General features: G+C 35.9%; 1 protein-coding gene across 1 annotated transcript in view; it reads right to left on the bottom strand.

Annotated features, from left to right (window-relative positions):
• The window catches only part of PRIM2 (DNA primase subunit 2), a 346,574-nt gene that overhangs the window by 253,798 nt on the left and 65,722 nt on the right, over window positions 1-27,054 (bottom strand). Inside the window, exons 6-7 of the mRNA XM_030315767.2 lie at window positions 26,716-26,817; window positions 24,472-24,609 (exon numbers count right to left, since the gene is read on the bottom strand). Coding sequence (XP_030171627.1) covers window positions 24,472-24,609; window positions 26,716-26,817 — 240 coding nt within the window. The remainder of the gene's footprint in view (window positions 1-24,471; window positions 24,610-26,715; window positions 26,818-27,054) is intronic.

Raw genomic sequence — 27,054 nt, 5'->3', positions numbered from 1 at the left:
ACCTCTCTCTCTGCCATTCCCCTGCATGTGCGCTGTCTCGCTCTCTCTCTCAAAAATAAACATTAAAAAAAATGTTTTAAATAAAATAAAATATATAAAAATAAAAATTCTATTTCTATACTAGCAACAAAAAATGAAAATGAAAATACTATTTATTAAAGCATCAAAAACAAAATACTTAGAAATAATTTATGTAAAAACTTCTACACTAAAAACTATAAAATATTGCTGAGAGAAAATTTCAAAGACCTTAGCAAATTAGATACATACCATGTTTGTGGATTAAAAGACTCAATACCATTAAGATATCAGTTCTCTCTAAATTGATCTACAGATTTGATGCAATCCCAATCAAAATTCTGACAGACTTCTTTGTAGAGATCAACAAGCAATTCTAAATGTATATGGAAAATTCAAAACCCTAGATGAGCCAAGACAGTTTTTTTTTTTTTTTTTTCCTCACCACAGTAAGTACAGTCACCATCAGTCACTATACAACATTTCTACAATGATACTGACTACATTCCCTATACTGGGCTTCTCATCTCTGTGACTTATTTTTAACAGAAAGTTTCTGCCTCTTGATCCCCTTATTTTACCCACTCTCCTTTTCCTCTGACAACCACTAAGTTTGTTCTCTGTATTTAAGAATCTGGTTTGTTTTGGGGTGCCTAGGTGGCTCAGTCGGTCAAGCATCCACCTCTTGGTTTCAGCTCAGGTCACAATCTCATGGCTTGTGGGTTCAATCCCCACGTTGGGCCCTGTGCTGACAGTATGGAGCCTGCTTGGAATTCTCTCTCTCTTCCTCTCTCTGCCCCTTCCTCACTCACACTCGCTCTTTCAAATAAATAAATAAACTTAAAAAAAAAAAAAAAAAAAGAATCGTTTTTTAGATTCCACATGGACATGAAATTATATGGTATTTGTCCTCGGATTTATTTCACTTAGAATAATACCTTCTAGGTCCACCCACATAGTTCCAAATAACAAAATCTCATTCTTTCTTAAAATGGAATATTCCATTGTGTGTGCGTGTACACACACACACACACACACACACACACACACACACACACACAACCTTCTTTACCTATTCACCTAACAATGGACACTTCACTTGCTTCCTTAATTTGGGCTTCTGTAAATAATGCTGTAATGAACACATGGGTGCATGTATCCTTTCGAATTAGCAGTTTTGTTGCCTTTGAATAAATATCCAATAGTGGAATTGCTGGATCATATGGTACTTCTATTTCTAATTTTTTGAGGAACCTCCATAGTGTTTTCTACAGTGACTGCACCAATTTACATTCCCAACAGTGCATGAGGGTTCTCTTTTCTCCACATTTTCACCAACATTTACTTTGTCTTTTTGTTACTATCCATTCTCATGGATGTGAGGTGATATCTTACTGTGATTCCGATCTGATGGAATCAATGATGAGTATGCTGAGCATCTTTTCATGTGTCTCTTGGCCATCTGCATGTCTTCCTTGGAAAACATGTCTGTTCAGGTCCTCTGCCCATTTTTTAATCGGATTGTTTTATGGTGTTGAGTTGTGTAAATTCTTGATGTATTTTGGATATTAACCCTTTACTGAATATATCATTTACAAATATTTCCTCCCATTCAGTAAGTTGCCTTTTTGTTCTGTTGACAGCTTCCTTTGCTGTGCAAAAGCTTTTTATTTTGGTGTAGTCCCAATAGCTTATTTGTAATTTTGTTTCCCTTGCCTCAGGAGACATATCTACCAAAACGTTTGCTATGGTTGATGTCAGAGAAATTACCGCCTGTGTTCTCTTCTAGGAATTTTTGTGGTTTCAAAGTCTCATGTTTAGATCTTTAATCCATTTTGATTTTATCTTTGTGTGTGGTGTTAGAAAGTGGTCCAGTTTCATTATTTTGCATCTAGCTGTCCTGTTTTCCCAACACAATTTATTGAAGAGACTATCTTTTCCCCACTATATTCTTGCCTCCTTCATCATAGATTAATTTTGAAAAAAAGACCAAAGTTGAAATGCACCACCTGATTTCAAAACTGTTATAAAGATATGGTAATCAACACAGAGTGGTACTGTTATAAAGACAGACATATGCACCAATGGAGTAGAATAAAGAACAGAAATACCCTCATGCTTACATGATCTAATGATTTTCAACAAGGTGTCAAGGTCATCTAACCAGATTAGGTAATTAAATCTAGAAAAGATTACAAGTGCTGTTGAAACAACTGGAAATCAATATGGAAAAAGGTGAATGCTAACCTTTACCTTACACCATACTTTAAAATTAACTCAAAATGGATCAAAGAGCTAAATAAAAGCTAAAACTATAAAAGTCCTAAAATATAGGACAAATTCTGTGTCCTTGGGTTAGGCAAATATTTCTTGGATGGAAAATGAACCATAAAAGAAAAAACTGAAAAAATGGGACTTTATCAAAACTTGTAACTTGCTCTTCAGAAGATATTGTTAAAGCAATAAAAAGGTAAGTCCACACAAGGAGAAAATATTTCCAAAACACACACACATATATATGCATACATTTATACATAGATGTGTATGTATATATACATATAATTATGTATACACACACAATTCTATATACATAGAATTGTATATATACACACATATACATATAACATCTAAAGAATATATAAAGAACTCATAAAAATCCAATAACAAAACAAACAACCCAATCTCTAAAATGGGAAAACAGGGGTGCCTGGGTGGCTCAGTCAGTTGAGCATCTGACTTCAGCTCAGGTCATGATCTCACGCTTCATGAGTTCGAGCCCAATGTCGGGCTCTGTGCTGACAGCTCAGAGCCTGGAGCCTGCTTCAAATTCTGTCTCCCTCTCTCTCTGCCCTTCCCCAACTCGTTCTCTGTCTCTCTCTAAAAAAAAAAAAAAAAAAAAAAAAAAAAAAATATATATATATATATATATATATATATATATATATATATAACTAAATAAATAAAATGGGAAAAATATGAACAAGACATTTTACCAAAGGAAATTGATGAATCACAAATAAGCACTGAAAATATATTCAACATCATTCATCATTAGATAAATTAAAACAACAGTAAGATATCATCATGCACCCTCTAGAATGTTTGAAATTTACAACTCTTACAATACCAACTTTTGGCAAGGTTTTAAAGTAACTGGAACTCATATACTACTGGTGGGAATGCAAAAAGAGTCTAGGCACTTTGGAAATAGTTTAGAAGTTTCTCATAAAATTGAACAAACCTTAAACTTACTTACCATCCATCCCAGCAATACCACTCATAGGTATTTATCCAAATGTTCACAGCAGTTTTATTCATAATAACCAAAAACTAGAAATAATCTAAGTGTCCATCAAGTGGGAATGAGATAAACTGTGGAGCATTCATAAATTGGATTATGCAACAATAAAAAAATAAATTGCTAATACATGAAATGACACAGATGATTATTAAAAACATAATCAAGATCAAACAAAAGCCAAACACAAAAAAATACATTCTGTATGATTCAATTTATATGAAATTCTAACCAGACAAAATTATCATTATAGAAAACAGATGAATGTTTGCCCAGGGCCAGTGGTACAAGAAGGGGATTGACTGCTAAAGGGAATAAGGAATTTTAGGGGGGGTGATGAAAATGCTATATATCTTGATTGTGATGATGGTTACACAACCACATAAATATGTCATCCAACAGTACACTTAAAGTTAAATTTCATGTATATAATGTATACCTCGATAAAGTTGGTTTAAAAATGCAAACATAATACAAACAAAAAGCACAGTCCCAATCATAATAAGAAAACGAGAAACAATTATTAAAAAAGAAAAAATAGGGTCATAAACATTTAAAAAATAATCTGCATATATTACTAACCTAAGGTATAACGTGGTCATATGTAATTCTAGTCTTTGCTATAGTACACTACAAATCTTTAACAAGTCAAAAAACCTATACTCTTATTTCAAATAGCTTCTATTCTGTTTGATAGTCATGGGAAAAGTAGATCTGATCCTTAAAGAACAAGATTACAAAACCAAGAGTGAGGGATTCTTAAGTGAATTGGGGCCCAGCTGCTGAAAAGGAGGCCCCATTGTGAGACATTTCTTAACAAAATGTCAGTTTCAATGCCTCAGAGGCCAAGGATGGCCTTAAAAAGAACTACTAAGCACAGTTAAAGCAAACAGACTAATAAGAGCAAAGAGGATAACTGACATTGTTCCCTTAGGGACACACACACACCTGGGAATAGGAGTTTTAACAATTTCCAGAGGATGACCCAGAAAGAGAAAATAGCCTGCAATACATATAAAGGACAGAACACTTTTCTATTAACAAAGCTTACAGTAGAAGGAAAAAAGGTGTAGAACTTAAACTATGACACTCAACTTTCTCCTAATTTTTTTTTAAGTTCATTTACCCATTTTGAGAGAAAGAGAAAGACAGCAAGTGAGGGGCAGAGAGAGAGAGAGAGAGAGAGAGAGAGAGAGAGAGAGAATCCCAAGTAGGCCCCATACTGGCAGCACAGAGCCTGAAGCGGGGCCCAAACCCACAAACCATGAGATCATGACCTGAGCCTAAATCAAGGGTCAAATGCTTAACACTGAGTCACCCAGGCTTCCCTATTTTCTCCTAATTCTTAAATTAAGTCTTCTCTACCAAAAGTAAAATATAATCAACATTTGGATGTTTCTTTAATAAAGAATTACACAGTTACATAATAGACGTTATCTCTTTTTTTAATGTTTTATTTATTTATGTTTGAGAGAGAGACAGAGACAGAGACAGAGACAGAGAGAGAGAGAGAGAGAGAGAGAGAGAGAGAATGCGTGGAGGAGCAGAGAGCAAGGGAGACAGAATCCAAAGCATGCTCCAGGCTCTGAGCTGTCAGCACAAAGGCTGAGGCAGGGTTCAAACCCACAAACTGCGAGATCATGACCTGAGCCAAAGTAGGACACTTAACCTACTGAGTCACCCAGATGCCCCAAAAGACATTATTATATCTTAACTGAAGGTGTTCTGCCCAATAGACCTAAGGTACTTTAAAGCAAACTACCTACTGAGAACAAACTGAGGGTTGATGGGGGGTGGGAGGGAGGGGAGGGTGGGTGATGGGTATTGAGGAGGGCACCTTTTGGGATGAGCACTGGGTGTTGTATGGAAACCAATTTGACAATAAATTTCATATATTAAAAAAAAAACAATAATACTAAAAAAAAATAAAGCAAACTACCTATTACTGCCTTCTTGGTTGAATTTTCCCAGAAGTTGTTAATCTTGCTCACCATAATATTATAACAATAATAGCAGAGTCATGAGTGAAAAAGTTTAAAAAGTAAAATTGGAGAGTGTATGTAAATGCATGCGTGTTTACACACTGAACCATATATTAATGTCCAACACTGAATTATGAATTAAATCTAAAATGTGCTGAAGTATTCTAATAACATAATAAACAACCAGCCAAGAGTGTAGCTGAATCGTCTGACACTATATGAAACCTTAAAAGTCCCATAATCATATTTTTTAAAGACACTAAAAATATTCTATTTAATACTGATTTCTTCTTTCTAAATAAAATGATGAGTTCAAATATATGGTATTCTCAGAAGCTGAGAACGTACTGGCGCCAAAATAAATGTCAAATTGTTGGCTAGTCCAATAACAAGCACGATTCATAAGTTGTTATTTTTTTTTTTAAACAGCACTCATGCATTATGTACTTTTAGCAATGTATATGCAGAAATTACAACATTAAGTGGAGAATCATAAATTATATTGGGCCACAAAATCACAATAAAAAAAGAACAGTTGTGACCAAGCAATAAGAAACACAAACTACGGTTCACCACTGGAAACAGAAAAAGAACCCACACGGGTTTCCACAGTTGCAAGATGAGTACATAGGTGCTTTCCTCACTGGACATTTACCTGCCATACAAATCAGAACCAGGTACAATTTCCCCATTGATGAAACTGCAGTATCTTCAAAAGTCAATTACAGCTTCAATAATTTAAAATATATCGTAGATTATAAACTATGACTTTCTTCTTCCTTTATACTTTACAAAGTGCAATAAAATCTACTTCTCAGCTGACTCCATATCTTTAATTTATTCTCTCATATAACTTATTATGCAATTTCGTCTGCAAAGTTGCATCTTATTTACCATCTTACCTGAACAGCATACTTTACTGTGCCATACTGATAACTTTCCTCCTGCCAGTGCAAGACTTATTATATTGATATTTCTTTTTTTTTAAGATTTTAAGTAATAATCTCTACATCCAACTTGGGGCTCAAAGTCACAACCTCAAGATCAAGGGTTGCATGCTCTAGTGATCAGGCCAGCCAGGTGCCCCTGATATTTCTTTTAAGAAATATTAACAATATATTTATTGAGATAAATTGTTCTATAATTATATATTAAGATATCCCTTACTGATAGTTAATATATATAATATACTATATATATTAATACTTCTTTCAAGGCAAATTTAAGAAACAGTTGAGGAAAACATTGACAATATTCAGGTCAACATGTTTCAAGTACAACCTATACACCAAATACTAACTAGGAAACAATAAGGACATAAAGTATGGAAAAGTGTGATACAGGGGAAACATTTAAACAAATTAATGCAACAGAATCCCAAAATAAAATATGGTAGATACAAAGCCCTACAGTAAATACACTAAACAACTTTTTCCTATATTTCTCACATTTTCATTAAATAATATTAACATAAATACTTCATTTTACTCAACTAAAGACTAAGTGTTATTTACTAATAAATTCTTCCCCACCTCACTTTCCACCTTGCCTTGCTTTATTTATCACCGAGAGAAAGTAAAATAATTAAGATACAAGAAAAAGGAAATAAACACACAACTAGAAATATGACTAAAGAGTTAAGAGGGACCAAAAAAGAAAAGTGCATTTTCAAAGAATACATTAAACTCACATTATGGGAAAAGAATAAGTTTTCTTACAAAATCTTATAAAGATGACAGGTAGTCTACTGTCAAAGACACATTCCAAAAGGGGAACCGTCTTACACTGTTGGTTGGAATGCAAATTGGTGCAGCCATTCTGGAAAACAGTATAGAAGTTCCTCAAAAAACAGAACTGCCCTATGATCCAGCAATTGCACTAAGTATTGACCCAAAGGATACAAAAGTACTAATTCAAAGGGATACATGCACCCCAATGTTTACAGGAGCACGGTCAACAATATCCAAATTATGGAAAGAACTCAAATGTCCGTCAACTAATGAATGGATAAAGAAGATATGGTGTGTATAGATATGGAATATTAATCCGCCAACAAGAAGACTGAAATCTTGCCATTTGCAATGGCATGGATGGAGCTAGAGAGTATTATGCTAAGCAAAATAAGTCAGTCAGAGAAAGACAAATACCATATGATTTCACTCATATGTGGAATTCAAAAAACAAAACAGATGAACGTAGGGGTGGGAGGGGGGGAAGAGAGGCAAACCAACACACAGACTCTTAACTATAGAGAACATACTGACGGTTACTTGGAGGGGAGGGGAGCAGGCAGATGGGTTAAATAGGTGATGGGCATTAAGGAAGACCCTTGTGGTAAGCTCCAAGTGTCATATGTAAGTAATGAATCACTAAACTCTATACCTGAAACCAATATTACATTCTATCTTAACTAACTGGAATTTAAATAACTTGGATGTAAAACAAAACAAAAAAAAAAAAAAAACAAAACACCACATTCAAATCAAAAAAGGAAATAAACTCACTATCTTGAAAATACATCTGCACTCCCATGTTCACTGCAGCATTATTCACAATAGCAAAATTATGGAAACAATGTAAATGTCTGTTAACAGATGAATGGAAAGAGAAAATGTTCTGTGTATGTATGTATATATGTACACACACACACACACACACACACACACACACACACAAAATGGAATTATTTTTCTGCCTTAAAGAAAGAAGTGAATCCTGCCATTGGTAACAACATGAATGACTCCTGAGGCATTATGCTAAATGAATAAGCCAGGAAAAGAGAGGCAAATATTGAATAATCTCACTTATATGTGAAACCTTTTTTAAAAAAAAATTAAGCGAAATTCAAGTGACAGTGAGTAGAATAATGCTTACCAGAGGCTGAGGATGGGGAGAAAAGGCGGGGGGGGGGGGGGGGGGGGGGGGGCGCAGGAAGGAAGTAGAATGGTGGTTGCCAGGCATTGGGAACTAGGGGCAATGGGAAGTTACTGTTTAATGGGTACAGTTTCAGTTTTGCAAGATAAAGAAAGTTCTAGAGATTGATCATGGTGATGGCTGTACAACAGTATGTATGCACTTAATACCACTACACTGTATGCTTAAAAATGGTTAAGACAGTAAATTTTATGTCATGTGTATTTTACAATAAAAAAACTAGGAAAAATATAAATGAGAGACACAAGACATCAGGTTCAAAGTTCATGGAGTATGTAAGTGATAGTAAAAAAATGAGTATAGGGCATGTAAGACATGGGATGGATACGCTATAGGATGAGTAGGGAAAGTGGGAGTCAGAATCTCAGTGTAACTCAGAAGGTTTGAACAATTAGGAATATCTACTTAAGTTTCTGCATCCAAGATTAAGCTGATAAAAAATACGTATTTTCTCTCTCCTTCTCCTTCCCCTCTCGCCCTCCCTCCCTCTATCTCTTTCTCTCTCACACAGACACACAACAAAGACACTACAAAATGCCTGTTCTAAAATCTAAAACAGCAATGAATTAAGGGACCTCATTCAACAGAACAATCTAACATAAAAGAACCATAAAGAAAGGAACTTATTTTTTAAAGTGAGGGGAAACTTATACAGGTTAGGGCTACCTTGTCACCTGCCAGGCACCGAGACCCAACAAAGTGAATGACAATAATCTTGCATTTGCTGCAACATCCTTCACTGTCCGCAGACTTTCCCTTTGCACTGGTGAGCGAAGAGGGCGCTTTTCTTCCTTCCCAGTCCACCTTCTACAGCCATACTTGTTAACTGGGGACACGACAGCAGAAATGATCAGCACCTATCCATTCCCAAGAGTAAATGGATAGTGTGACTTACCCTCACTCCATCACTCAAGAGACTAATCAGTCTGAATTTAGTGATTCAAACGATAAGAATAAGGCCTACATGTTCATTTCAAAAACACCTGCTAAAAACCGGGGGGGGGAGGGTGGTAAGGACTGGCTAGTAATTTATTAGTGAGCCCCAAAAACACACAAGCTACCCAAGAATTCAACACATTCTTTTTTTAAAAAAAGATTATTTTTTAATGTTTATTTATTTTTGAGAGAGAGAGAGAGACAGCACATGAGTGGGGGAGGGGCAGAGAGAGAGGCACAGAATCTGAAGCAGGCTCCAGGGTCTGAGCTGTCAGCACAGAGCCGGATGCGGGGCTTGAACTCACCAACCGTGAGATCATGACATGAGCGGAAGTCCAACACTTAACCAACAGAGCCACCCAGGCGCCCCAAGAATTCAACACATTCTTAATTTTAGTTTCTCTCTCTCAATCCAGTTTTTCTCAAAAATAAAGTCCAAGTTCCTCTTCCTCCAAAGCCTTGTCCTTTCTTCACAACTTGCTGAAGATGACCAGCCCTTTCACCCAAACCTAAAGGTATGTTCCAGTTACTCATCAGGAACAGTACCAACTCCTGGTACTACCCACCATGCAGTGCAGAATACAGTTCATTCCCACCAGGTACACATTTATGAGGTCCTCTTCCCTAAGAGACTAGAGAGCTTAAAGTTCTCATCCTAAGAGAAAAAAACCTTGTAACTATATATAGTAACTAGACTTATTGTGATGATCATTTCGCCATTATAACAATATTAATTTGTTTCATCTCGCCTAAATTCAGCAGAACTGATCAATCTTGTGGCAAACACGTAGGCAGGCTAATTCAATCAATCCCTTACTCCCTGGCCTGCTTCTACCAAAAGGGGCTGAAGAAATAAAGCATGTGCCCTCCAAAACAAAAGAGGCCATGAAACACAGCTCTGGCTAGAGAAATAAATAGAATTTGCTAGAGAAGAATAGCAAAGGATAACAATTCTAAGAAAACAGTTGCTCCTCTTGCTCCTCTGATGAAGAGGAGCAGAAGTAGCCGATCTTCCTAACAAACACAAGAAAACCGAAGCTAAGCAGCCATGAATCCTGCAACTGAAAGACAATAATCGTGAGGAAAAGTATTAAGAGGATTTAAAAAGCACACCCTGACACTGTTAAGCCATTGCGGTGTAGTGAGCAAACACCTATCTCAAGGTGAGTAAGAAAAATAACTCCTACATGAGGAGTTTAAGATATTTAACTGGTTTAAGGTATTTCTAACTGGTAAATTCCCAATTCTGCCATTACTCTGTAGTCATAGGCTGACTGACACCTTTATGCTCATCTACACTCATCCAAAAGGAAAAGGAAGAAAAGAATCCTACTAGTGTCACTTCCCACAGAGAAAGATATCATTAAAGATCACGAGCAGAGAAATTATGGATTCAGGTGGACTGGCCTGTAATTCTGGCTCAGCAACTAACCAGCACTGGGGTCCTGGAGAAGTTATTCAACCTTTTAAAGCCTCAGTCTCCTCATCTGCAAAAACCATGCTATTAATAACCACCTCATAATGTTACTGACAGGATTAAATCGTAGTACATATAACAAATTAAAGTGTCTGATATAGAGTAAGTGCTTAAAAAACTTAGAAACCTGCCTCCATCACCACTACGACAATCACATAACCCAGCAAGCCAGTTCTCCAGCTGAAGTAAGTAAAGTTCAGAGGCTCTTGACCTCTGAAAAGAAAAATGATTCCACACTACATCATACAAGGGGAAAATACAGTTTGAAAATACTGTACCCTGCCGTAGGCCCAACCTACAGCGTGCAATTGATAAATATTTGCTGAAGAATAAATCCCTTAGTCAAAGTGTTAAGAAATCAAATTGGAAACACATAAAACACTGAAATTATCAAGATAAAGAAGTAATTTCTAGGACCTTCAGTACACAATTTTTTGAGCCATCCTCAAGAAGTAGAGATGATTTCCTTCTTAATATTTTAAACAAAACTGAAAAGTAGTCTGAAGGACTAATGAAAATGTACTTACAAAGCTTTAAGCTACTTGGAAGAATAGACTATAAATGCAAATTGTTATTCTCTTTCTTTGGGATTACAGGGGATTTTGTCCTGCCAAAATCCAAAACTGTATTAGTTTGTTTTTTTCCTCAAAGATTGAATACTATTTCATCTTCTTTCATTATTTTAGCCTTTCATAGTCAATGTGATAACTGTTAGATTTTTTATGGAATGGCTATAGAAGATAACATTCTGGTTAGCAATCTTGCTTGCTATTCTTCTGTTTTCAAATTTACGACAAAGAAATCCATCTTCTGTACCTTCTTCCAGTTTCAGTTCTCTATTTTCTAGATCATTACCTCATTCATAGCTCAATTTAGTAAGCTCACTGACACTGCTCACCTGTTTTGCAACTCAACAAATATAATATTGTATGTGGACAAAATCATAGTTTCATAAAGAAGAGCCATAACTGCTCTTAAACCACAGCTTCAATGCTTTCCATATTACTCAAGTTTCATAATTCTGCTAAGTTTATAATTTAAAATGTAGGTATAAAGACACAAAGTCACCTAATAATCATGGTTTAAAATGTACCCTAAAAGTATAAAATGATAAAAACAAAAAGGATTTTATACAAATAGCAAGAGGCTCAGAAAACATTTATTCCTACTGTTAATGCCTCCTTAAAAACGTAGGGGAAACCAAACCTGTGCATTTAGTTATTCTCAATTCTATCATTCCTTGATTATTTCTAGTATCGAGTCTAGAACAATTTTCATTTGATGTTTTTATTTGAACATCAAATATGAAAATGATGTTTTATCTGAAGTGCTCTGAACTTACACAATGCTTCCTAGAACATTCTAGATAACATTCTCCACACCACCCCAATTTTAGTGTATATGCTGCCTGAGTTCACAGGGTTCTGTGTCACTTAGCTAAAGATGTAAAGCCTTAATAAGATTTTTATTTCTGAGGCAGAAGATTCACAATGCATGTAAATCAGAAGATGGATTCTGCACTCCCTGACAAGTTCCTCAAATATATGTGTGCAACTAAATAGACAAGCAGTGAAATTTGAAGGTACAGAATTAGAAACTGTATATGGACAGTACTCGTCTGCCTGAATGGAGTGGGCAGGATGAGAAATGCCAGCGTTTGTTGTCAGCCATGGGTATGGACAAAGAGGGAACTTAAAAAAATGAAGAAAAATAACAGCAGCCTCATTTACCATCCCCTACTTCTATTCCCCAAAAAAGACAAGGTCAAGGAATTGTTCATATCTAAGAAAGAGCTCTGCAAAATCCAGACCAGAGTTGACATTTTCTTTGAAACTCTCTCTGAGATCTCCACACTAATTCATCCCTCTCTTTTCTATGCAACCTCTGTACTTCTGCTTTTACTGACCACAGTGTAGCATGGCCATTTATATCCCTCTCCCACTGCTGCTCCCTCTCACACTTTCTGAGCACCCTAAAGCTTAATCATACCTGTGTTTTTGCCTGGCCAAAGGTGAACACTCAAGAAAACGTACTGAATGTGAATAAAAATCTTTTTGTAAACGTTACATAACTATCACAAAATTAAATGACATCTAGTTATAAAAGAAAGCCAACCTGATTATAAATAAATACTTCTTTTTAATATTTACTTTCTCTGGCACATATGTTAAGTATTATAGGTAAAAGAGCAAATACAGGATGCAGCCAATCCTACTTCTACCAGACAAAGTTGGTTTAATTAATATAATATTTTACTCTGGTTAAATCCTATGTCCTGTGTGTGTATGTTTTATATATATCTCCCTCCCATTCTCATTCTTTCATTAATGATGACTCAAACCTTTAAGAAAACTAAAATTCAGGAGCAACTTGGTGGTTCAGTCCATTGAGCATCCGACTTCGGCTCAGGTCATGATCTCATGGTTCCTGAGTTCAAGCCCCACATCAGGCTCTCTGCTGTCAGCACAGAGCCCGCTTCAGATCCTCTGTTCTCCTCTCTCTCTGCACCTCCCCTATTTATGCTCTCTCTCTCTCAAAAATAAATAAAACATTGGGGCGCCTGGGTGGCTCAGTTGGTTAAGCATCTGACTTCGGCTCAGGTGATAATCTCACGGTCCGTGAGTTCGAGCCCCACATCGGGGCTGTCAGCACAGAGCCTGGAACCTGTGTCAGATTCTGTGTCTCCTTCTCTCTCTGCCCCTCCTCTGCTTGTCCTCTATCTCTCTCTGTCTCTCAAAAATAAAAATAAATAAATAAATAAATAAATAAATAAATAAAGCATTGAAAAAAAACACTAAAATTCAAAATTGTCTAATCAGTACTTTTCAATGCCCAGTCACTGTTACAAATTACACTCTAACCACCTAATCAATCCTCAAACATTTTTCATATTCCGAGCTCCCTTGTGCAAATTTTTTAAACTAGAAAACTAAATATAACACTGTATGCTGTATGTCAGCTAACTGGAATTAAAATTAAAAAATAAATAAAATATAAAAATACTTCATATTTTTAAAAATTGGAAAACTAACAGGTGATGCGTCTTTCCTTGCAGTGACTGAATAAATTTTTGCTCTAGAGAGTAAAACTGTCAAAGATTTGAATTTACAAGTACCCCCCCCCCCAAAAAAAAACCTATTTCAGTATTCAGCTGTTTCCTAGCAACTGAATCTGCTGATATTTTCTCATCACAAGTAATAGGGATAAAAATCTGTATTTCAGTATACTCAGATATCAGTTAAAGCAATGCAGCTGAGCAAAAAAATAATAAGTAAACCATAAATAATGGCATAAATTTATGGCATTTTCTAACCAATCTAGGCTACAGCCTTAAAATGGGTAACTATAATTCTTAAATACGATAAATGACCTGAGAAACAGGAGTATTTATGAAAGAGTGTAGGAGGGATCTTTTCTGTGACTGGGGGTAGGTAGGGTACACAGGGGACAAGAGGTGACCACAAAAATAGTAACCTAAGAATTACTCTAGAGAGTTAGTCCAACTATGAAGAATGAAGCTGCTATTCTCAAGGTGGCTAGAGTTTAAGCCTGGTTTATGCTGCATCATGAGAGTTTCTAAACAAAATATAAAATTCATATCTTACATACTCCAGAGGAAAACTGTCAAAAGAGTTAACTACTGCAGCCAACTGAAGGAGTTCTTCAGAAGTGTTTTGAGGTTATAAACAGTTGCACTTAACACATTATCAAGATTTCACTCTTTTATAAGCCGTACACTAAAGTGCAACCTCCATTTAACTTTAGCTTCCTCGATACAGCCAGAGAAAATATAAACAGGCAGTTCTCACAAGGTACTTCATCAGATCCTGAGGACCTTTTCTGCACAAGGCACTGTGACAGGCTTCAGAGATAATTAAGCTGAATACAGCACAATGCCTACAATGGAGAAGTAGAGTATGGCTCGATCTCTACCCTGGTGAATTCTACATTTAAAACATGTAATGAAAATATTTATTGAGGGCAAATGAGAGAAAGCAGTAGAAGGGCAGAGGTATTTGACTGGGCCGGGGAGAGGCAAAAAAGTGTAGCAAAAAGGAAGGCTACTGGACTTAACGAGCTTGGGGAGACCTGGGTCCTTTACTAATTAGCTGAATGAATTCTGATAAACCATTCAACCTTTGTGAGGCTAACCTTTCACGGGCAAAATGAAGAGACATTGCTGGTATTTACTGAGAGCCTCTCATAATAAGAAAGCATTGCACTAAAGTACTACCATACATAATAGGACAAGAAAGCATGCCCACTGATATCTATAAACTTAGAGTTTGCCTTCTAGTCACCAAGAATCGGGGCAAGAAAGCACAAATTATTACCACACAGCTCTAAAATCCTTTCCTGCTCTAAAGAAATCTGTGTATATGTACCGCTAACATTTCCTGGCAAAAAGCAAAGAAAACGTGAAATAAGTGGTTCATTAAAATTCTTGCCACCAATAATTTCCATAAACACAAAATGCAAAACTGCACTAAGCACTATTGGGGGAAATAAAAAGAAAAATCAAAACCTCTTAAAATATTATTCTTCCCAAGAACTAAACCCTTCGAATGAGTATCTAAAAAATATACAGCACTTTGCAACTTTTAAAAAAAGCACTTTCATATACATTACTGATTTTCCTCAATAAGTAAAACCTTTCTATCAAAAATCTAGAATATTTCACTAAGACAAGAAAATAACTGTTACTGAATCTTATTCCGTGAATGGTGCCAAAAGTCTCATTTTGTAAAGTAAAATACAATTGGTGAAAAAAGCCAAGACTGATTTGTTCATTTGTGGTATCCAACTCATAGCACCTGACTGATCCCCATACCCAACCTTGAAATCGTTTGGTATTTGATCCTCTTCTCTCTTTATTCTTTACTCCTTAGAAATTGAACCCACTATTTCGTGTTCAAAAACTTCACAACCATGTGTGACTCCCAAATCAATGTCTTCGTCTCCAAGCACTCTTCTAAGTTTCAACCCAGATTTACTAGAATGTCCTATTAGTCCAAGAAATTCAACACACCCAATACGAAAATCATTTTCTCTCAAACAGCTCTTATATTCCTATTACTAAAACACATCTCCAATGGTAACACCAGCAATTTATCAGTATTGTTTCCAAAATGGATAATGAAAGATGACCTACTGAGATAGGGAAAGAAATTATTAAATATCTATTCCTATTTTCTTCTAATTCTTTTTTAAAAGCACCCTTTTCTAATATCTACATCTGTACATTAAAGATGTGTGATATTTTAACAGGGAGTATACCAAAAATGTCTGGAAACCATTAGCATACAGACTAAAACTCAAACTCCTTAGCCTAGTGATATGCATTGCTACAGTTTATCTTCTACTATTCATCACAGGCATTAAATCTAAGCAAACAAACCACTAACCAGTCCCCAAACACAGCCCACACATTCCAGCCACCCAATCATTTAGCTTTACTGCTCTCTGCAATCTGTTCATCTCCCTATAGCAAATCACCTAAAGCCAACGTCAATTCCATCCTTTCTCAAAATTCCCTGAGTTGAGGTGACAAAACTATCAGGACAATCCCCATTATCAACCTAGTCACTGAGTCTTTAATGTACACACTTTAGCTCCCCCTACTAGATAAGATAGTTCTTAAGGGTCAAAGCCCTGTCTCATAAATTTCCCATCTCCATTACTACCAAGGCACTTATATAGTAAACCTGACATATGTTTAAAAAATGCTTGTTGAATGGACAAAATTGTAAGCTGGACATTATATAATGCTTAATAACAGTATATATTAATAAATTAATACCATTTTTTTTTAATTTTAGAGAGAGAGCACAAGTGAGGGAGAAGGGCAGAGAGAGAGGGAGAGAGCTTAGTGTGGAGCCTGACACGGGGCTCAATCTCACAACCATGAGATCATGACCTGAGCTGAATCAAGAGTTGGATGCTTAATTGACTGAGCCACCCAGGCGTCCCTAACTGTATCTTTTTAAGGAGTTGTATTATCAAGGGATTTATATTTTTTTTAAACTGAGCAAATGTTGGGGCGCCTGGGTGGCGCAGTCGGTTAAGCGTCCGACTTCAGCCAGGTCACGATCTCGCGGTCCGTGGGTTCGAGCCCCGCGTCAGGCTCTGGGCTGATGGCTCAGAGCCTGGAGCCTGTTTCCGATTCTGTGTCTCCCTCTCTCTCTGCCCCTCCCCATTCATGCTCTGTCTCTCTCTGTCCCCAAAATAAATAAACGTTGAAAAAAAAAAAAAATTTAAACTAAGCAAATGTTAAAAATTATATTAGGGTCCGGTTACAGAGGAGGCATAAAGGTTGAATTAGGAGCTGAGATACAATGAACTGATAACTAGTTAGGGGAAAAAGAATGAAGGAAAGATATATTTCTTTGCCTCACATAACAATTTTAGAAGCTTTGGCCAGTTCTTTCAGTTAATAGTTTATTTTTTTTAATAACTTTCTGTTTACCCACATATTGTTTTGGGTACTAGGGACACAGTACTTAACAAGATAGATAGATGAAATTTTCTTTTATAAAGCTTACTTTGTAGTGGAGGTAGACAATTACCAAAGAAATAAACAACAACAATATTATATCTAACATGAAGGAGCCAGCTGAACAAATACAGAGGAAAATGTGTTTTAGGCAGGAGACAATCATGGCACTTTTGCAGAATAAAAAAGGCCAGTATGGCTGGAGTGTCATGAGCAAGAAGGTGGTACAAGATGGGACTACGGTAACTCTCTATAGAACAAATTCATTAAAATTAAGTCAGAATCCACTAAAGTGGAACATGGACATACCCTATTTACCCTACATTTCCAATCCTAGGCATATAACAACAGAAATGTGTTTTCCAAAAATGTCCTAGAATGTTCGGAGCAGCAGTATTAGTAATAACGAAAAGAAAGAAAACAAAACCAAATGTCTCTCAACAAAAGAATGAGAAAATACACTAAGTCAATCAGAATTGAGATGAATCAAAATCGTGGATTACCTAACAGGATCCAATAAAAACAGCATATCACCAGTTTTATGATATTCCTGCTCAAGATGTATAACTTGAATCTTAACATGCAGAAACATCAAACAAATCCCAACAGAAATATTCTACAAAATAACTAGCCTATTTTCTTCAAAAGCAGCAAAGTCATAAAAGTCGAAACTAAGAACCTGTTCCAGACAGACTAAAGAGACATAACTAAATAATACATGTAATAGAAGATTGGATCCTTCTGAAATAAAGGACATGATAGAGAAAACTGTGAAACTTGAATGGGGTCTGAGGATTAGCTGGTAGTCATGTATTGGTGCTAATGTGCTTATTTTGAAAGGTGAACTGTGGTTATACAGGAGAACATCTTTGTTTATAAGAATTACACCCTAAAGTACTGGGGGGTAATGACACATCAGGTTGGGAACTTATTCTCAAATGGTTGTGGCAAAAAGCTAGTTTTTTACTTGCAACTGTCTTTGAATTGCAATTTCAAAATTGTAAAAGATTATCAATTTTGTTTAAAAGTTATTTTGGGGGGAGAAAAGAATAAGCAGGAGGGAAGCAACAAAAAGGAATTCAAAGTTCATATGTTATGTATATTTTTAATGTGTATTTATTTATTTTGAGAGAGAGAAAAAGAGAGAGTGCAATCAAGGGAGGGGCAGAGTGACAGGGAGATAGAAACAATCCCAAGCAGAGACAATCTCTGAGCTGTCATTGCAAAGTCTGATGCAGGGCTCAAACTCATGAACCGTGAGATCGAGAGTCAGAAGTTTAACCAACTGAGCCACACAGGTACCCCCATATGCTGTATTTTTTACCAACAAGATACAAAACTTAAATGCAATTTGCTGAAAAAAATAAAGATATTACTAACTTAAGAACTTAAAGAGTTTGCCCTTGGGACACATGGGTGGCAAAGTGAATTAAGCATCCCACTCTTGGTTTTGGCTCAGGTCACGATCTAATGGTTCTTGGGTTCAAAGCCCCATAGCAGGCTCTGTGCTGTCAGTGTGGAGCCTGCTTAGGATTTCTTTCTCCCTCTCTCTCTGCCCCTCTCCCTCTCTCTCTGAAAATAAATAAACTTTAAAAAAAAAGTTTGTCCTTAACCTCAGTATATTTAGAGGTTGCATCCTCTGCACAAAACAAAAAAATAAACTTTGCAAAAACCTGCACATATCCTTTCTACATTAAATTATTAGAAAGATAAACTGAAAAAAAACTGAATAGCAAACATGCATGTGCCCATTTTTTATTAGTAAGAAAAACTTTCTTTCAGAAGCACCCAAACAATTCAAATTTTCAGCCAAATTGCATTATACTATGTACACAGACTAACAATTTGGAAGAAAAAAAAAGAAAAGAAAACTTTCCTTTTCAAAATCTTTTCAAAACTTTTCAAAATCAGCACAGGGATGTTACCAATACTCTAGAAGCTTTCTGCAAATGTACGATGATATTTTTGGTTGTCATGGGAACTGGGGAGGGCCACTATTAGCATTTAGTAAATTAGAGCTAGAGATGCCCAACATCCTGAAAAGTATACAGCTGTTTCACACAAAGAAGTGCTGTCCAAAATGTCAGCAGAGAGAAAAATGGGTGAACAAAACCAGTAATAATAACACAAGGGGAATGGGCAACCAGGAGGCAAACATCAGTGTTTGCCACAGAGATTCATAGCAGTGAAAGACACTATTTTCATCTGTAAATAGATGATGGTCCAACATAAGTCACAGACAACTAAAGAAACTACTTAAAAACATCAACTATACTGAGGATTTTTTAAATATGAAAAATACAGAATTAGGGAGAGAGAAAGAAGATTTAAGTTAGTAAACACCTATCATACTAGGTGGTTTCATTAACTGCCTTATCAGTCAAACCAGAGGTAATATTTTAGTCTTCGCAAATGCTGAAATAGCTGAATTATACATGTTTAGGTAACCCCGGTCAGTAATAAAAATTATTTATGCCAGAAAATATAACAATTTTTAATTCAAAAGAAAAGGTTGGCCTACCATTCTACTGTGTGTATAGGTAAAAAGAGTAACATCACAACTTTAAAGTTCTCTTCTGCACCAAGTACCAAAAATAGTATTTTTAAAAACTAGATTCCTATTAAAAGGCAACAATACTGCAAAATGTGTATTTTTATTCAAGTATAATAAACATACAGTGTTATATTATTTCAGGTGTACAATATAATGATATAACAATTCTATATATTGCTCAATGTTCATCTTGATTAGTGTATACTCTTAATCTCCTTCGCCTATTTCACATAACCCCCACCCACCCTCCCTCTGGTAACCATCAATTAGTTCTCTGTATTTTAGAGCCTGCTTCTTGTCTCTATTTTCCTTTGTTTGATTTCTTAAAGTCCACATTAAGTGGAATCATATGGTATTTGTCTTTCTCTGACTTATTTCACTTAGCATTATACCCTTTATATCCATCCATGTTGTTGCAAAAGGCAAGATTTCATTCTTCATGGCTGAATAATATTCGTGTATGTGTACATCTTCTTTACCCATTCATCTATCAATGGACAGTTAGGTTACTTCCATGTTTTGGCTATTATAAATAATGTAGCAAAATGTAAGGGTGCATATATCTTTTTGAATTAGTGTTTTCATATTCTTTGGGCAAACAGTAGTGGAATTGCTGGATCATATGGTAATCCTATTTTTAATTTTTTGAGGAAACTCTATAGTGTTTTCCACAGTGACTGCACAACTTTGAATTCTTACCAACAGTGCACAAGGGTTCCTTTTATTCTGCATCCTTGCCAATACTTGTTTCTTGTGTTTTGGGTTTTAGCCATTCTCTCAGGCATGAGGTGATATCTCATTGTGGTTTTAATTTGCATTTTCCTGATGATGAGTGATGCTGGGCATCTTTTCATGTATCTCTTGGCCATCTATATGTCTTCTTTGGAAAAATGTCTTTTGAGATTCTTTGCCCATTTTTTATCAGATTATTTTTTTGGTGTTGAGTTGTATTAAGTTCTTAATACATCTGGACATTAACTCCTTATCAGACACATAATTTGCAAATTTCTCTCATTTGGAAGGCTTTTAGTTTTGTTAATGTTTCCTTTGCTTTGCAAAAGCTTTTTATTTTGGTGTAGTCCCAATAGTTTAATTTTGCTTTTCTTTCCTTTGCCAAAGGAAACTACCTAGAGAAATGTTCCTACAGCTGATGTCCAAGATATTACTGCCCGTTTTCTTCCAGTACTTTTATGGTTTCAGGTCTCACATTTAGGTCCTTCATCCATTTTGAATTGATTTTTTATATATCATGTAAGAAAGTGGTCCAGTTTCATTCTTTTGCATGTAGCTATCCAGTTTTCACATTTGCTGAAAAGACTTTCCTCTTGTATATTCTTGCCTCCTTTGTCATAGATTAATTGATCATCAAAGCATGAGTTTATTTCTCTCTATTCTGTTCCATTGATCAGTATTTATATTTTTGTGCCAGGATATTATTGTTTTGCTTACTATAGCTTTGTAGTCTACCTTGAAATCTGAGATTGTGACACCTCTTTTTTTGCTCTTTCTTCAGATTGGCTATTCGGGGACTTTTATAGTTCCATACAAATTTTAGGGTTATTTGTTCTAGTTCTATGGAAAATGCTATTGGCATTTTGATAGTGATTGCATTAGTTCTGTAGATTTCTTTGGGTAGAATGGACATTTAAACAGTATTAGTTCTCCCAATCCATGAACATGGAATATCTTTCCCTTTGTAGATGTCATCTTGAGTTTCTTTCATCAGTGTTTTACAGTTTTCAGAGTACAGGTCTTTCACTTCTGTTGTTCAGTTTATTCCTAAGCACTTTATCTGATTTGTTTTTTCAAACACCTTTTTTGGTACTTGATTCAGAACTTCAAGGTTACGTGATGTGGCTCTTTTTAAGCTATACTAATTACAGTTAGAAGTATAGGCCAACCTTTCCTTTGGAGTTAAAAAGTATATTTTCTGGTATAAATCATTTTTATCACTGACTGAGATTACCTAAATGTATATAATTCAGCTATATCAGCATGTGGGCGTGATTATAAACAGAAATGCTTCCTTGGGGCGCCTGGGTGGCTCAGACGGTTGAGCATCCAACTTCAGCTTAGGTCAGGATCTTGCAGTTCATGAGTTCAAGCCTTGCATCAGACTCTGTGCTGACAGCTCAGAGCCTGGAGCCTGCTTCGGATTCTGTGTCTCCCTCTCTCTCTGCCCCTTCCCCACTCATGCTCTGTCTCTGTCTCTCAAAAATGAATAAACGTTAAAAAAAAAAAAATTAAAACAAAATGTTTTCTTAATTTATCTTTCAGCTACTTATTATTAGTGTATAGAAAGGCATTATTTCTGTATATGAGTTGTGTATCCTATGACTTTACTGATTTTATTTATCAGCTCTAGTAGTTTTTTAGTGGAATCTTTCCGATTTTCTACATACAGTATCACGTCATCTGCAAACAGTAAAATTTTTACTTCTTCCTTACCACTTTGGATATCTTTTATTTCTTTTTCTTGTCTGACTGCTCTGGCTAGGACTTCCAAAACTACGCTGAATAAAAGAGGGACAGTGGACATCCTGGTCTCATTCCTGATCTTAAGGGAAAAGTTCTCAGTTTTTCACCACGGAGTATGATGTTGTTATATGGCTTTTATTATGTTAAGTTCCCTCTAAACCTGTATTACTGAGGTTTTTTTTTTTTGTTTTTTTTTTTAAATTTTTTTTTCAACGTTTATTTATTTTTGGGACAGAGAGAGACAGAGCATGAACGGGGGAGGGGCAGAGAGAGAGGGAGACACAGAATCGGAAGCAGGCTCCAGGCTCTGAGCCATCAGCCCAGAGCCTGAGGCGGGGCTCGAACTCACGGACCACGAGATCGTGACCTGGCTGAAGTCGGATGCTTAACCGACTGCGCCACCCAGGTGCCCCTGTATTACTGAGTTTTAATGATGAATGGATGTTGTACTTCTCAAATGCTTTTTCTACATCTACTGAAACAATCATATGGTTTTTACCTCTTTTTGATGTGATTTATCACATTGATTTGTGAATATCAAACCACCCTTGCATACCTGGAAGAAATCCAACTTGATCCTGGTGAATGATTTTTTTTAATGGATTGTTGGATTCAGTTTGCTAATATTTTGTTGAAGATTTTTGTATCTATGTTCATCAGAGATATTGGCCTATAGTACTTTTTTGTAGTATCTTTTGGTATGAGGGTAATGCTGACCTCATAGAATGAACGAAGCTTTCCTTCCTCCTCTATGTTTTGAAATGGTTTGAGAAGAATACGTATTAACTCTTCTTTAAATGTTTGGTAGAATTTGCCTGTGAAGCCATCTGTCCCTGGACTTTTGTTTTTTGCGAGTTTTTTGATTACCAACTCAATGTAATTGCTAGTAATGAGTCTGCTCAAATTTTCTATTTCTTCATGTTTCAGTTTTGGAAGGTTAAATGCTTCTAGGAATTCTTCTGTTCCTTCTAGGTTGTCCAATTTGGTGGCATATAATTTTTCATAATATTCTCTTACAATCCTTTATATTTCTGTGGTGTTGGTTGTTACTTCTTCTTTCCTTTCTGATTTTATAGGAGTCCTTGCTCTTTTTTTCTTGAGACTTGCTAAAAGTTTATCAATTTTGTTGATCTTTTCAAAGAACCAGCTCTGGTTCTGTTCTATTGTTTCTTTAGTCTCTATTTCACTTATTTCCACTCTAATCTTTATTATTTCCTTTCTTCTACTGGCTTTCAGCTTTGTTTGTTCTTCTTGACTCGACCACTACTGTTATTATCCTCCCTCTTAGACCTGCTTTTGCTGCATCCCCTAAGTTTGGGCACTATATTTTCGTTTGTTTCCATGTTATCTTTTGATTTCCTATTTCTTTGTCGACGCATTCATTATTTAGCAGCATGTATGTAACCTCCAAGTATTTGTGTTCTTTCTGAGGTTTTTCTGTGATGATTTCTAGTTCTATATTACTGTGACTCCAAAAAATGTATGACATGATTTCAATCTTCTGGAATTTGTTGAAACTTGTTTTGTGGCCTAATGTGATCCATTCTGAAGACTGTTCCATGTGCACTTGAAAAGAATGTGCATTCTGCTATTTGGGGATAGAATATTCTGAACAAATCTGTTATATCCATCTGGTTCAATGTGTCATTCAAAGCCACTGTTTCTTACTGATTTTCTGTCTGAATGAGCAACTCAGTGATTTAAGTGGGGTGTTCAGAGCCCCTACCAAAACATGTATATTTTTTAAGATGTTATCACTTAAGTGTAACACTTGCAACAAATCCATTGAAAAGTGCTGATCATGTTATTTACTCAAACAGCTACCACCAATTGCATTCAGCAGGTTGTTTACTGCAGCACTAGCATATCGCTGTTTTTATTACTTAATATAAAGATTTTCTTCTACATTACCCTCTACTGACACAAAATACCAATTTAGGACAGAAATCTAGGGGTTATAGACACCACAGGCCACAACAAATGAGAAGGGCCTTATATGAAATGCATCTCCAAGGGAAAAAAGCATGACCTTGAAGACATGACCCACAGAAGCTTCTCACAAAATTAATCAGCTCACTATTAGTATTACTATGAGAAAGATAAGTAAGAAAACTAATTATGGGCAGTAACAAATAAAAACCTAGTGCTTCCAGAATTACCAGTACATCATAAGCAATTTGAATGTTGTTATAAAAATTACCTTATTTCTTAAGAAGTGTAGAACAAAACTACCAAGGGTATATAATTAAAGCATGTGTATGTGGACATAAAGTAAAAACAGAAATAAAGTGAAATACTTACTGCCAAAGCCTTGGACAGCTTGGCTCTAAATTCATTCAGGACAATTGCCACAATATCTTTAAGTGGTACATAAGCAAAGCCATCTTCCAAATAGACTTTCCTTCCTCGGAACAAATCCAGAGCATCAGCAAAAGGGATCTGAATTCATGTGAAACAGGGAAAGTAAGTCGGTACCTGTCATGAAATCCTCCTAAGTCTTCATACATACTAAGTCTAAACAAAATACTTCCTGCGAGAAATTCATTTGTCCCAGCAGATTAAAAAAAAAAAAAATCTATTTATATTCTTTAAAGCTAAACAATAAACATTAGGAAGAGATGACAGTCAAAAATGTGCTCATTTCAGAGTAGATGATTTGAAAAATAATAACAAACTTAGTATGCAATATTTTAGTCTTAACTCATAAATTTACAAATTAAAATCCTCAGAATTTTAAACTCTCAACTCAAGCCCTCTAAGCACATTGCATTCCCCTCATATGACATTTTCCACAACTTTATTCTGCATCTATTATCTATATACAATATGTTCAGTGCTGAAAATTACTAAAGTAATTCCAAATTTCTTCATCTGTTTCCATTCTTTCTCCAGAAAAATATATTGGAAAAGCTAATCTCAATACCAAGAAATGGAAATAGTAAGTGTTCAGTTCTGCTACTGAAGTATTTGCCAGTAAATACCATTTTAAAAAAAAAAAACATACCACTCCACTTGGATTTTTTAACATTCTAAGACCTACCCTAAAATTTTATGATATGAGCAGAATATGGTATTAGTAAACTGAAAATCATCCTCTCTCTCCAATATAGTTTTTCTTTTTAAAAATGAGGTTAAAAAATCAGGTGAAAGAAATAATCCCCAAATTGCCTAGTCACCCAAGTTTTAGAGGAATTAAATCAATATGCCTAAGATTCTTCCATATATCCAATACCACCACCCAATAAGCAAATCACGTTTTTTTTTTTAACAGATCTGTTACTAAAGTTCATCACATAGTTGAGCAAATAAGACAGACACATATGGGAAGTCAAACAGCTCTACAGGGTGGTAGGTGTCTGACACAGCACCAAACAACAGTTACACAGAGCATATTAGAGGAAGAGGTTAGAGGGTTTATTTCAATGATGCAGGGAAGAGATGGGGATAGTTTGGAAACATGAGCTCTAGTCCAAGTTCTGTGACTGACCAGACTTATGATTTCTACACATTTAATGAATGCTTCTAAACCATGGTGGCCAAATCTACAAAACGGGGGAAGGGGAGAAAGGGATGGTATAAATGACCCTTAGGGGTTCTTTAGCTCCAATATTCCATGATTCTAGCTTATTAAGGTAGTCACAGTGGAAATAAAAATGCCCAAGGAGAAGCAGAAAATGATGTGAAGGCAGAGTTATGGGAAATGTGTGGTATGGGAGGAATAAATGTTGATTCCCATACTCTAAGTTTGGGAAGCTTACTGAATGGTGGCCTAACGAGTAGAAGGCAGAAGCCTGAATAGGGAGCTAATGTGGAAGCAGGATTTTAAATTACTGGCACTCACCAACAATAATCAGTACATCCTTTTCAAAGGAAATTGTAGTGTTAAAACTGTCAGATTTTAAAATCACTTTCAGCTCTCCCCCTTCCCCTTCTGAATTATTCAGTCCAAAAGCTGTTCAATGGGTTCAAGCAAAGTAGTTACCTGTGCTGAGGAACAGAAGGCAGCAGAAGTGGCCTGGTTCAAGATGTCAGAACCTGAGTAGGTTCAAGAAGGTCTTGCCATGAGAGAGCAAGTAGGCAGATGGCATCATAGCCCAAACAGAATAAGAAAGAGTCCAGGTGGGGAAGACAGTCCAAGCATGGCATCAGAGCCCAAGAGTGATGTAAAAGGCTATCACACAGCAGTGATCCAGAACGAAGTGTTGAAGTCAAGTAGACTCCAAGGAGGGGAGAATACTCCTGCCAGTGCAGCTCAGCATGAAGTGTAAAAGCCTAAGCATTGTGAGCAGAGTATTTCTTGAAGAGAATGGTCTGCCTTGGCAGGGTCAGAGTTCAAACAAGGTTACAAGGGTGTGTAGGCTATGTAGGAGGACAGCCCAGCACAGAAGGTTGGCACACCCTCAGTGGGGTGAAAATGAATTCTGCAAAGGAGAGAGAGAAGCTACAGTGACCAGAGACTATACAACTGTATTAATTAAATACGTATATAAAGCTCAATGTGATATATTTAACAAAACCCAGGAAGTATTTTAAAAGTTTATATACCTTATAAACTGACTCCAACTCCAACTCCGACTTAGACGCACTCGAAGAGGTTGATGAAGCAATAATCTCATGTTCTCGGAGACTCCTCTCTTCATCACTTATCTAAAAGGAAATACATTTTATGTGGTTTAAGAAATTAAAATTTTTAAAAGAAATTAAGCCTTCATTCAATAAAACACTTTCCTATTCTAGTAAAGATACTATACTTTCACAAAATTTTTTTTAAAAATCCTGATATCTCAAATAATTCCTAATATGAGTACTAAATCATTAAGAAAGTCAAAATATGAAAGAAATTTTACATTCAATATACTTTCAAATTCCTACTCTGCCAATTTC

The sequence above is a fragment of the Lynx canadensis genome, chromosome B2 (assembly GCF_007474595.2).
Source record: "Lynx canadensis isolate LIC74 chromosome B2, mLynCan4.pri.v2, whole genome shotgun sequence".
In the NCBI taxonomy this organism is placed as follows: Eukaryota; Metazoa; Chordata; class Mammalia; order Carnivora; family Felidae; genus Lynx; species Lynx canadensis.
The sequence above is the reverse complement of the archived record's forward strand: the minus strand, read 5'-3'. Positions and strand labels throughout refer to the sequence as shown.